General features: G+C 38.5%; 1 protein-coding gene across 3 annotated transcripts in view; it reads right to left on the minus strand.

Annotated features, from left to right (window-relative positions):
• Positions 1–1,308: 1,308 nt before the first annotated feature.
• BICD2 (BICD cargo adaptor 2) overlaps positions 1,309–14,207 on the minus strand; it is a 104,640-nt gene continuing 91,741 nt past the window's right edge. Inside the window, exons 7-8 of one of the 3 annotated variants that reach the window (XM_026076940.1) lie at positions 6,732–6,897; positions 1,309–3,463 (exon numbers count right to left, since the gene is read on the minus strand). In XM_026076940.1, coding sequence (XP_025932725.1) covers positions 3,458–3,463; positions 6,732–6,897 — 172 coding nt within the window. In that variant the 3' untranslated portion in view covers positions 1,309–3,457. Of the gene's footprint in view, positions 3,464–5,557; positions 6,898–14,207 lie in introns of those variants that run through there. The other 2 variants (XM_026076934.1, XM_026076927.1) reach the window with 2 other exon arrangements.

Consider the following 14,207-nt stretch of genomic DNA (forward strand, 5'->3'; position numbering starts at 1 on the left):
ACAAGAATTTGAGTATATTTTTTGAAATTGTAATTTTTGTAAATATTTACATAACTAAATTTTACCAGCTCATCTAGTGGCATCTCCAAAAGCACCTATGTCTGAATTACTGAATTCACAGCAGGTGAAAGTGTAACTTTAGGGGGCAGATTCCTTTCCCCAAGACTAAATACAGCAACATCTGCAGTCTGGAATTCAGCTAATGACCCACCCTCCAAATTCAGCATAGGCAACATTCCCCTCCAGGCACTATATTTTTTGTACACAGAAAATGGCCAGAGAAAATAACCATTCACCAGAAAAGCTTTCAAGCTACGTATTCTCCTTGCCTTGTTTTGTTATTTTCCCACTGAAGTATTTTCTAATGACAGCTTTACCATTTAAGCAGGTCTGGCTCCTGTTCTTTTGTCATTTGCATGCATATATATATATTTACAGAAAACTTCTCCCTTAGATCAACCCTACAGAGCAAGCTCCCATTACAGCAAATGCAAAACTATACAATCAGGCCAAGTGTCCTAGCAAATACGCTCTGCTGGTTAAATGCACATCATTCTACAAGCTTTTTCAGTGCTTGATTAAGTAGAAATTGTATTCTCTCAAGTTATAACGGAAATTATGTTAACTGGTTTAATGATACTCTCAGGTGTACAAACTATAAACAGAATAGTTCTAAAACTCCTCCCTAGGGATGTGGGAGTTGTTAAGCTATAGTATCAAACTATATATAGTATTTCTACAGGCCAAATGTCAATTCACAGATCCAGGAATATTCTTCTATTGATATGGCAAACCTCAGTCTCACCTTCAGACTTTAAGCATACTTCTTCAGCTTTCATTAGTGAGTTTTTGGGTTTGTTTAATTCTACCGGATAAAAATGTTCTCACTATATTTTGCAGCGTATATGATAAATTAAGATGTAATTTCAGGAACACTTGTCACCACTGCCACCAAAAGCATTAGTCCTGCCCTCCCCCCACTGCTGACGGACTGTGTGCCACCTCTTTCCTGCACTGGTACAAGCGTTTGTGTGGTCCCTCAGGGAGGCAGGTTGCACTGGTGTGATCCGAGTTCAGACTAATTGAGGAAGGGCTCAAGAAGCAGCACAGCGGATGGGTGCTCCCCAAATACGAGCACATGGAATTAATTTTCCAGTTATGCAGGAAAATTAAAACTGTGTTTTCCATTTCTCTTAAATAAAAATTAGTAAGAATATTTATTTAGCCTTGCACTAAAAGCAACTTAGGAACTCAGACCAGTGAAAAGGGTGACTTCTCAAAACAAAAAATCACAAGCAGAAAGCGCGATTTCTTTTCTCTTTTATTGATACTGCCAATGTGACTACCTTTACGCAGGCAGATTGCTTTCCTACAAACACACTTTTTGTATTAATTTGGAAGTAACATTTTGCCCTCTATGCCTCCTAAGGTTATCCAATTAACACACAGTTATACTTTTAAGAATCAGTTTCCACATTTTTCTCTTTAGCAATGACATTTGCTTTTTTCAGATCTGTGTAAAGGTTACTTGGCAAGAATACATGCATATGACATTAAATGGAGACCAATCCACCACTAAAAGGTAATGCACATAAAACATAATACAGTACTTCGACATCATTTCAAATAAATACCCACATACAAATGTAGTAATTTTAAATGCAACAATATTTCTTATGAATCAATACTGTAACAGAAGATGGAAATATAAGTCCCCACATCTAGGAATAATAATGCTTTTTCCAGCAAACAGAAATCTTTTCCCCACTGACAATATTATTTCAATTTGTACTTTTTTTGAGGAGTGGGAAGGCTTCCCCCCAACAAGTACCAATTTAATCATTCGTGTGAGCCTCAACAAACAGTACCAAGAGAGGTAGGTACGGCTTGTTGATGCACTTTTCTGTTTCTGTTTCCTGAAATTACAATGATTAGATACAACATGCAAGAGAAGATATTAATGTCCCATCTTTCACATTTGCAAACAATACTATGGTTAACTGCATCCACCACCATACGAAGCTAACGTAACATCAGTATTCCCAATACGTTCTCTGTACTGTAACCACAAATGTGTTAATACATCTTGCTCATTTGTTCGGTATGAGTCCATTTGGTTCCCAAAGTGTATTCGGGTTTGTATAGGCTTTTTTTTTTTCTCTCTCTCTATACCCCTGAATTTGCAAGGATTTGCATGATGAAATATCATTGACTAACAGAATTTTTTACAATTTCTTGTATATATAATCTCTATAGTAAGACTACTCATTAAAAATGTGCGAAAGGGGAGTTCACTTTGCACTTATTGCTCCATGTCTTTACTAAATTCCAAAACAGCCATTCCTTTTCTTCTTGTATAGACTAAACTATTCTAAGATTCTCCCTTAAAATTATTAAAGGCACTACTGGCAACAATTAATGACAAAAAGGCGCTGAAATATAACACCCTATCATTGACAACTTTAGAATTTTTCTTTCTAAATGTACCATAATTTGGCACAATAAAATGAAAAAGTAACAAAACAATTCCAATTTGGAATTTAACTGGTACAGTTGTATAAAATTCTGTTAATCAATAATACTTCAACTTCCTAAAACCCAGGAATTCTGGAATTTATAGGTAATACTACTTATTTAATATTTTTCAAGTGCCTATTACTGTTTTAACCAGAGCAAAGTCAAGTCTTCTTCTTGTTACATTGAACTATTCCTAAGAATAATAATACAATATGAAAAAAACCCCAGAATTTGAATACCCTGGATTTCTTAATGAACATGGCAGTTAAAAAAAAAAAAGATCAGTAATTTAAACATATAAAGCTTAACAGTTCATAATAATAAAAAAGCTGCTGAAGCACAGCACACGTATAGTTTAGCAGAGCTCCTGGTTTTTGCTGAAACTCTTTCTAAACACAATCTAGAGCAAAAAAAAAAAAAAAAAAAAAAAAAACTCTGCCACATGCTGATGTAGAAATCAACAATCACAAGCCCAAATTGGAGAGAAACTATGAGCACAAACAAACCACTGCATTTATATAAACTCTTCTACATAAGGAATTAAAGAAGCTAAAGTAAAATATCAAAATATCAAAAGTGCACAGGTTTAACAATCAGATAAAAAATGAGCATCTGCAATGAAATAAGAAATTCCCCCATCTGAACATTTCTAGTAGATCATAAACTAATACGGTGATCATTACATTTGAAGTAGGTTTCTTCAGCACTTGTAAGTTTTCTTACTGCAGCAGCACTTATAGGTAAAGCTTGTTTGTTTTATAGCTTGAGACGTAAAAGGAAAGTTACAGGTAGTATATTTAGGAAAAGGAGTTTTAAAAAGTTAGGCAGGGTCAGGTCAGAGGTTTCCATTCTTTGTGCAACGGGCTACCACTTTTAACCATAATGAAAGAGGCTAAGAAATGCTGTTGCACTGTTGGAAAGGCCTTCTCCAGGGACTACTCTACAGCTGAAAATGGAAAAATAAAACAACATTAGGAAAAAAAAAAAATCAGTGTTTATTTCTCAATTAAAGAAGTGACAACTTAATACAATGTGCTGCAAAAGCTCCGTAGCAGGTTAGTTGGTTGAGGGGGGTCTGTTAGCTTACTAGGGTAGAAGCAGCTGTTTTAGCTTGTAGATGCTTTCCAAGCTGATGAAACAGCGCTTTATGGGTTTAGCCTGGAAGCAATAGCTTTGCAGAAAGAAGGTTTCTTACAAGTACTGAATAAAGCTATGCTGTTCAAGCACAAGTTAACAGCAATGAATGTGCAAGAGACATTTTCAGTGAAGCTTTAGGTTCTCCAGAAACATGCAGGTCAGTATATCATGCAGGCCAATGCAGAGAACAGTAATCATTCAGAAGAGCCTGCTTGCAGAGGTAGGTGACGGCTTAAGAAGTTTTCCATGCGATATCCCAACCCATTGAAAGTGAAATGAAAGACTTGCACCAAATGTACATTTCAAGAAATTGTTAATCAAGAATTACAAGCCTCAATCTTAAATATAATCATTATCTAAACATACAAACAGCAGGATCAGGTCACCTTATGCACCATTGCTTATTTCTTTTTATAACATGTACTAAAAGAAGTCAAACCATAACCTTGACAAGCTCAAAGAGCAGTCAGTTTCTTGGCTTTTTTGTCTATTTTTTAAGATCCACAGAAATGAATGAAGATGGAAATGACTACTAAGCCTATTGTGCTAATAGCAAAATTGTTCATATTTGGAACTGAAAAGGTGAGCCAAGACTGATAGTAATAGTCACTGTCTGATAACACTGAAATCTTTATAGAAAGTCCCAGTTGAAAAAAAACCCTAACAATGAATTCAATTAGTTTCTTGAATTTACCTTTTTGCCATTAGTATTTTGTGACAATACTGCCAGAGACATGGAAGCAGTGAAAACTGTATTAAAGCTCCCTACCACAGCAGAAGCAAAATAACTGTTTCTGTTGGAGCAAAGAAAGTTAGCAAATGCCTGCTTTTACAAGGTATTTTTAAATCACACACAATGCAGGAATGATAAGAATAAAGGCCTTTTAGAAGATTGTGCAGCAAAGAAGAGAAAAGCAGGATTGAAAATTGCTAAAAGATGTCTTGTTTCTAAAATATCAAACCTGCTACTTAGCAATATTAAAGCTCAAATTCAGGAGAATTCAACATTTTCTAAAAAAGTAATAATAGATGCACAGAACCTAGTTTCTAAGTCCAGAACTGCTATTTGTTTAAATCTCTCATGCAGTGATGTTTGGGCAACGTATTAGACTTAAATCTTTTGGGGGGTTTTCCCCCTCAATATTGGCAAACACAGTTCTGGCATTTGAATGTGGCTTTATAATGTTTCCCGGCCCTGTAGCAAGGTTTCCACAATTCTATTAGATTTCTTTAAAGTCTCACTGTGTGAATTTCAGAAGTCTTCGCCCCCCCGCCAGTATCTGCGTAGCCAAAGCCCCAGGCGGTTTCCCTTCGCTGGGGAAGCAGGCTGTGCTCCTTATTACCTTATATTAGCACTGTGATATCTCCTGACTACTTATAGGCAGAGCGGCAGTGCACAGGAAGCAAGCTGCTGACCATCTATAAGAAATGGTAGTGAGATGAGGCAGTACTACACCAGGAGGATTAGAATGGCTTCGGAAAACATCACTATCAAGCAGACAACTGTGCAGTCTCGCACTGCTTTTAGTAATACTATAGGCATACAAAATTATTTGAAAGAGTACAAAATGAACAGGGCTTTACATTAAAGCAAAGTTTGAGGCTAGGCACTTTAAAACTCTGGTTTAAAAAAAAAAAGTGTGCCTTATTGTGCTCCACAAATTTTCCACAATTTTAGAAGCAACGTTTTTCAATCTTGTATCTTTATCACTTACGCAGGCACCAATTATGAAGTACACTTTTGTATTATCGAACATATTGAAATTAAGTGGCTAAAAAGGCCCCTTAAAAGTTCAATATCAGACAAAGGTTTGTTTGTTTTTAAAGATTAATATATATATACTAAGCTACTTCATAAATATTTATTAGCAGGATGATCTGGTTAAATTTCCTGTGCCTATAATGTAGAGCCCTGTAAAACATGTGCTTGCATAAGGAATGCAATATCTATTGTATATTTAAAAAAAAAAGTTATCAGAGCTCTGAAATACTATCCTATAAAGATTAATACTGAAAGCTGAGAAAAAATTATTTTGTAGCTGACAATACTAGGCCATGGTCACATTAATTCTACACAGATATGTTGTGTGGCTACAGTAATATATAAAAGAGATTCTTTTTGAAGTGTTATGCTGCAAGGAGCAACAGAGATCGCAAAGATCCTTTCAGGACATGATACTTTTCCACAGCATAACTTCTTAAAGTGGAACTGTCTACCGGATAGGATCCCAATTCTCAAAATTTTAAGTTTTATATCAGATGGGGTAAATATTGCATATTTTTTATATAAATGTGCAAGTTTCTTCAGGCAAACCCTCTGAAGAGAGGAAAGCAGAGTGTAAATAATGTATCCTACCATGTTTTTCCAGCTTTTATAGCTTGTAAAAGCTTTAGACTTTGGTCAGTGGTGGTATGACAGCAAGTTTTTAATATCTGCCACAGTAGGCAAATTAATTTTGGTTCCAGTTTTGAAATGCTCTGCATTTCCAAGACATACCTCTAATCTTAACATCTGCTTTTCACCACTTCTTAAGCCACACTAACAAGGGAGGTTTTCTGTTTGTTTCTGCCTGTGAAAGCATTTATCGAAGTATGCTGCAACCCTGGAGAAAGGATCACATTTGTGCTATACAAACTACAGTTAGTAACACCAGATATAGTATATCAGGTATACACTTTTAACACTTACCATAAACAGCAAAACCCATACATGTTAATTGTGGAAAAAGCTAATTCCTTTCCACTATTAACTTGTTAATAGCATCCCCATACTTATGAATTAGTTACAGTTAAGACCACCATAATACAATTCGTATTACCTGGTTTAACAACATACTAATACAAGTCAACTCACTGCGACATTAGATAGTGGGGATTTACGCTGACAGTTACAGCATAAAATAAGATGCATAATATGATTCTTCTACACACCTCTCCTAGTCACAATAAATTTTATATTTCTCACTACAAAACACCTGGTTGTTAAGGACAGATCCTTCAGACCTGTCTCCGCAGGACCGAATATGACTTACACTAGGGTTACTGCTCTTGGCTTTGGAAGCAGATTTTGTGCGCACCCTTTTGGACTGCTCATGGTCTAGCTCCAAATGCTCCAAGCGTTGGGTAAGGGCCAGTTTCTGCTGGATAGCCATCCGAAGCAGCGAGTTCAGAGTCTTCTTCTCATCTTCAGCTGCTGCAAGCTGCCGCTGCATTTCATCCAGCTGTGTGACATATTCGTCACATCTGCAATGAAATATATCAATCTTTAGCAATCCTGTTTCCATCTACAAAACATGAAACCCTTGTGTCTGGCAGATATAAGCACAGTCTGATAGGTTTGCAGTTGCTTGCATACACACCATTTTAAGAAGGAACTTCAGCCAAACCTGGAGAAAAACACAATTAATTTCTACTGAGGTTCTTACAGTCCCACCCTCAGCACTTTGGTTCATGCCTTTCACATGTAGCATAATTAACAGCATCCCTGGGAAATGAAAGTATGGAGCCTGGTGTAAAAGTACTCATGTCTAAAAATTAACAATATGTACTAAAGCTAGTCTTCTGGATGTAGTGAGCAGGCAAGATACAGTCAATTTAGTCTCTTGACTTACCCAGAGAGAACATCAATTCTAAGCTTTAGACTGAAAATGGAGTCAGAAGGGAACAGGAGGACCAATAAAATGACCACTACTAAAATGACAATTAATACCATCTGATCGTCTAAACTTCATATGCTGTTACTTCAGAGAGTCCAATAAGAGATTTCCAGTGGTGACTGAACAGCATTTTTAAACAGAAGTATCTTTCATAATTCCACTTTAACCTACTCTGACTCCTTATATAAAATGCTATAATTAGCATTTTATTACTGTTTTGTCTACAGTAAGTGGCCATTATATAATTGTTCTTACCATAAAAATTAATTTTGAAACAATTAACAAAGGAACGGAGTGTTACTGGGAACCCTGCAGGGGAGGGCGTATGAACGCCTGCAAGCTGTTTTATCTGCAGTCCCTTTCACAGAGTCTGGAAGCTACTTAACTTGCACAGTGCATCATGAACTATTTTAAAAATTAAGGTCTTTATGTGTAAATGCATGTTTACTGCACATCAACATATTATGTTTATGGGTAGAGAAATAAATATCCATAGGTACCAGTCAGAATTTACAGTGGCTGCATCTGTAAAATACAACTTCTTCATAAAAGAAGAAACATCTGCAGAGAAGTTCCTTTTAATGTGAAACTGGAAAAGCCCCTGACTTTAAGGGAGATTTATCATCATTAAGTAATATAAAACAGACTTGGGGGGGGGGGAGGGGGACACGAAACAAAACTGCGTTCACATGCGGATTCATCAGCTGTGCTTATAGCACCAGGTATCAAAATCTGCTCCCCTGACTTCAAATAGCAGGATTAGGTCTTCATCCTAATTGTATTTGCTTGGGAGGGGAACAGGGGAAAGGGGAAAAAATAGTTTTTTTCTGAATACAGTGGAGATTATACAATAACCCAGAAATATTCATATAAAATCTGCATGGACTACAAGTGCGGCGTAGCTTAGCATACCAGAAGGCTTTGAATTTAGGGCCACTCTGTGAGCAGGAATCTATCTACCCATAAAACTGTATATCCTGCTGCTGAATTGACCACACTTGTACCATGGAGCACAGCAGGACCCCAGAGAGCGAGGTGTTTGGGGGTTTCTTCTTTAAACAAATATAAAGCTAAGCTTGCTTGAATCCCAGCACTTGCCCTTTCCCTTCATAGCGAGACGAGCTTCACACAGCAAACCAAGACACGCTCCTCAGAGAGTGGAAGCAGACTAAGGGCCAGATCTTTCCAGTTTACCATTAGTGCTAGAGAGGAAGGTGAGGAAAACAGACTGAAATGGCCCTAGGAGGTCTGGAAAGAGGAAAACAAGTCTTGGAGGCACAGCACTCCTTCCCTTCAGCCTCTCTTAAGGGAGGTGGTCTGCGTCACCAACGCCAAAGGAGGAAACGGCGACACGGATGAAGAGTTCAGGGCATCGCTGCTAACCCCGTGCCCCGTCCTTCTGGATCGGCAGAGGCATTTTCTTCACAAGGCACAGACCAAAGATAACCCAGAGGCCTGGGGGCTACAGGGTTTCCCTCCAGCTTTTAAACACACTTGCCACATTTGAGGGAAAAACCACCTATCTGGTTATATCACAAGTTACCTTTATCTTTGTTGTTGCTGTTGTTTCCCCCCCGCCCACTCCTCAGACCTGATTCCTTGAAAGCTCCACTGCTACAAACCAGGGTAACCTCCAGAAAGCGTTGCCGATCCCCGGAGGAGGGAACTGCAATAGCTTCAGCAGGATACGACCTGGCTCTAAAGTGGCATGTCCTCTCTACCCGTGCTTCATTCCCAGGCTGCGCAAAGAGGTCTGAGCAAGGCGAGTTTAGAGGGAGTTCCCCCTTCCCCAGCTCCTTTCCTGTGAAACAAAATGTATCTGGTTTTTTGTTTTGTTTGGGTTTTTTTTGTACAGAACAGAAAACTAATTTAGCCCCCGGATTTCAGCTCAGTGAGGCTGTGTCACGCTTGCTGCAGCCTGTTTGACTTCCACTAGACAAGCGCTAATCAAAACCAGCAAAGGCAAGAGCAGCAGATTTCTTGTCTTCCGCCTTCAGAAAACAAGATGGGAAGAAAACAAAGCCATTGCAGTACAGCAGAGCAGGGACTTCCCACACAATCTTGCTAATGTCCCTTAATCCTCATCTCTAAATTTCTGGTATTCCTCAAAGGTCTCTTGATCAAAGACAGTCACTTGCACCAAATCTGATAGCTGACTGGTAACATGTTCAAACGCTTGTCAGCATCTAGAAGGCAGTAAAGTAGTTTGCAAGTGAGCTAAGCTATAATTAAAGCACAATTTTCACTCCAAAAGGTTATTGTGCAAGTCACTACCTCATCGAGCTTTCTGCCAGCACAAAGGTTTAAACATCATATGACTCCCTTAAAAATGGCAAGGCATTCACTATTTTAAATACCTAAATTAGCTTTTCCCATTTATGCTTCTTCCATTAGGAGTGGAAGGGAACCATTAGGTTCCCTTCTTCCATGCAGGGAGTTTTTCCTTCCTATTCAACAAAACATTGTTATCAGTAGTATACATGCAGCTGCCCTTTTTACTGCACCTGAATAACTATTCTCTCATATGTATAAGAAGAATGGGGAGAAGGAGGAGTGTTAACTAGTATGAATGCACACGGTGCATCCTGAACCTGCTTTCCTGATCTTTAAGCCAAGAGAAATGATACAGCCAAAAAAAAAAAAACCCCAAAACAAGCCCTTGCCCTGATGCAAGCGTGGCTGGCCAGGGTCAGAGAAATGCTGCATTATGCAAAATAGAGCAACAGTTCACCTGAACACGAGCGGTGAAAAGTCCCAGGGTTTTTACTGGAAGTGGATGCAGACATTGCCTGCACACGTAGACTGGGATTTGCTCTGCTTTCCTTCCTGCTGTTCTCTGACTCCCAATTTAATTTTCTCCAACAAAAAGGTTAGTCTCCCTCAGCACTATAAAAAACCCATAACCTCTAGCACTACTTTAACTTAATGCATTATTACAATCAGCCCTAGCAGCACACTTGTGTGGTATGTGCACATATATTTTGCTGCTTTGCAGATAAAACAACAAAATATCCTTCCTTTTTATAATTTGCAGAGATACTTCCCAGCTGTATATTATATGCAAAAGCACTATAAGGTCAGAACACAAAAAAATCTTTGTTTTAAAAGCACCTTTGAAACAAATATAATTGAGCTTTAAGGCTTTAAAGAAGAATATTAAATTAGCATGAGCCTGTTGTGGATTTACACATTCATATTTTTAAGTGGATATTGAACAGAAAGTTTTGATGTTGCTTATTTTCTTATCACTGGTAATTAACAGCAACAAAAATAGGAGCTTAAGTAAACATCAACTAGATTAAAAAAACAAAAACCCACCAACAACTGAAACAAACACCTACCTACACAGAGAAGAAAATATCCTGAATGTTGAATATAATGATGAGAAATTAAAACATTATCTGGAGCCAAGTTATCCTTTAAAAATGTAACAATGGGGTTGTCTCATTTTGAAGAGCTGCCTACCACTACTTCCTACAAACATCTGTTGTACCTTATTTCTGCATACCTCTTATTAAGCTTTAATGTGTAAGATACTTGCTAACAGTTATAACTAAATTCACTATTGAACCAAGATTTGTACTGGAAATAAAAATGTGACCAATTGCACCTGGATATAATAATACTTTTTCCCCCTCCCCTGTAATCAGTATGAGGACTTTAAGACAATTTTCCAAGAAAGAAATACTGCTAGACAGAGACGTGACTGCAGGAGGCTCCTTGAGAGAAACATCAGCTACTTTAACTTCTACCTCAAGAGATTAAGCTGTCAACCTACATTAGAAATTAGAACATGGAGGATTAAATTCTCAATTTTTCTTCTTTATTAAAAACTGGGAAACATATTAGCAGAGCAGCAGTTAAAATGACATGGAAATGAACATTGCTTGAGCTTGGCTGTAAAGGATATTAGCCACCTGCTATTTCAGATAGAACCTTTGTAATATAAATTCATATTAAAGAGAATTGTAAACTCCCCCCACTGTGAAAAACATCTCATCTACAGAGAGAGCAGCATTTTTATATTACTAAAGAGGAACTATAGGGAGAAAGATTAGGCTATTGAATCTCCTTTTAGAAGGTGGCCTTGCACCGCGGGTTAAGCGTGACAAATCCACCAACACTGTGCAGACCACGCGGTACAACAGAGCTGTGCTCCTTAGCACTGAGGATAAGATTTAGAGTCGGTCTATATACTACTTCAAACTTTAAGTGGAGGGCCAAGGTTTAAATAAAGACTTGTCATAAGCTCACCATGCAAGATATACAGAAAACGGAGGCTTGTTATTAGGCATTGACAGCAGAAGACAGGCATCACAAAATCACAACTAAATCACAACTATTATCCACCCCATGTGACTAAGCTGGTCTCCTCTGAAGGTGTGCACACTGAATGGGTTTTACATATCCACAAAAATAGGTAGAGTGGGTGGTTTTTTTTGTTTTTTGTTTTTTGTTTTTTTTTTTTTAAGTAGGAGGAAAAGTATTAAAAAGCCTAATCCTGCAAGCATGACCAGGGCATGCTCAGTAGTCCAAATGAAGCTGAACCAGAATTCACATAGATCCAACTGTGGGACCAAGGCCCTCTGCCAGGTCAGCATCTGAAATACTTTTCATGAAGTATATTAAGCCCCTCTTGCCTTGAGTCACACTGCGCAGATGAACTCCAAGCAGTAATGTGTTCAAGGATCTCTGAAGAGCAAAACAAAGCATGAAATCTGAAGAAGGCAGAAGAACGAACGGCTAGAATTAGAAAGTCCAGGATTAGAGATAAGCAAGCTCAAGTATATCTGGGGAAACCTTAGCCAACTACTAATTTGCAATTAGCTCTTCAATATCTTGCATTGAAAACTCACCTGAATTGTACATTTAAAAAGAATAAGCATTATGGCCCTTATTTATATAAATCATTGGATTTTCATTAAGAACAGACTATAGTTTATAACCAGCCTATAGCTGTCTAGATAGTTTATAATCAGCCATATGTAATCAATAGCCATTAGTGAGAGCTATTAAATATAACTAGATGATAAATCTCTTTTGTAGTTCAAAACATCTGGGAAGAATTATCTCCTGTACTCAGGGGCACCAACCAGCTCCACGTAGCTGGACACTACAGCTCTTCTAAACCTCTGCTGATAGAAACTCTCACCGAGACATCATAAACTTTTAGGGCAAATTTCCTCCTCCTGAATTCAAAAGAAAGCTCCTTTCTTTTTTTACATTGAGGATGAAATTAGCTATCCTATCCCACTAATTAGAACTAATTTTTAAGCTATCTCACAGGCAGGATATTCTTCCCACTTCGTCACTGAAGGGAGCAGCAAGGGGTGGAGGATCTAAGCTTGAACCCTCCGTCCCTCTCTTCACTACACCGCTGCAGCTGGGTACATGCTCTGTTCTACAGACTACGAGCACTGACACCCTGTGCCTATTGCCAAACCAGGGGAGATTTCCCTAGCTAAAAGACTACCGATACAAGTAACTGCTGCTGAGGTGTTTCCCATATAAGGTACTTCAAAGCAACTCTTCCCATTTTGATGAAGAACAAAAAGCAGACAAGCTACATGACAAGAGCTGGCATTTTCTTTATTTCAAATGTTTCTACAGCACCACTATCATATCACAGGAACATCTCCTGTGTTTTACTCTCTGTAGAGCAGCGTTACCAGACTTCAGACAGAAGGTGCCAAGGCACACAGGAATTAGTGGTGTGGACATGGCCGCTTTAAATGGGAGAAGAGTGGGAACCGATTTTTGCAACCCAGGTCCAGGGTCTATCTACAAGGGGCACCAAGCTTGGACCTCGACATATCCAGCATCGTGTGTTATACATTTCAATTGCCAGAAGCACTAAAACAGGCACTTTAGTGTTATAAGCATGACTATGTGCAAGAAATCACTGCTGTCTGTTGGTAGCATGTCTATCACACGGTCTCGTTACTCTCTCATGGGTGCTGGCAGCCCGCACGCTTTCTCTCCAGACATCATTCATCATCTCTGGATCTGGCACCAGGAACAGGAGGCAAACCCCGTTAATCCAGGCTGGAAATCCCACTCCTGGAAATTTTCAAAATCACATTTTCTGTGTCTGACTCCTCTGCACATTTATCCCATGGAATATTTTTAGACAAGTTGAATACTTGTGTGTGGAGTCCAATAGAAAGACCCTTTAGCTATAATTCTCAGTCCTGTAACGACTGCACCTGCACTTTGCTTAAATTTAAGATCCTTTATATTCTGCAGGCCTTCAATGCCCACAGACACAAGAATACTTTCCTAAATACCTTGGATACTTGGAAGACCAATCTGACAGAGCTTGTATGATGCTGAACTGAAGTACCTATATGTTTAAAACACTTTCTCCATTAATGAACAACAACTAGCCACTAGTCTGTGTGTGGCAGAAACCATGGCTTTGTTTCTTTATCACTATTACTGTCTTATAATTTTAGTCTCATATTACATGCTGTCACTCTTTCCAGCACTTTCTAACATTTGTCACTTCTCTTGCTGACTTGTTACAGAGTTTGTCTCTCTCTTTATTTACTGTTTACGCAACACTGGAACACGGGGATACCTATTAATTATATCTAGGCACATTTGTTCACTGCTCGTCAAAACCTTTGCTCTCTGCTGGGTTTCTTAATTACTATTTTAGAGGGAAGAAAAACATCTGTTCTCACATTATCCTTGCTTGTTCTTCGGTTCTGGGAAAGAAACAGGAAATACATGAACAGCAAACTTGAGGGGGTGAAGAGGTATCCAAAGTCATTGCTCAGAGGCAGCTAGAGGCTGTCAGGGTTTATTAAGTCAAGTGCAACTCCACGTGAATAAAACTGTATGGTTTCCTTGCCTGTCCCTTAGCAAATAAGTCAGTAAGGAGCCAGCTTGGCT

Source organism: Apteryx rowi, unplaced genomic scaffold, assembly GCF_003343035.1.
Source record: "Apteryx rowi isolate R43461 unplaced genomic scaffold, aptRow1 scaffold_111, whole genome shotgun sequence".
Classification (NCBI taxonomy): domain Eukaryota; kingdom Metazoa; phylum Chordata; class Aves; order Apterygiformes; family Apterygidae; genus Apteryx; species Apteryx rowi.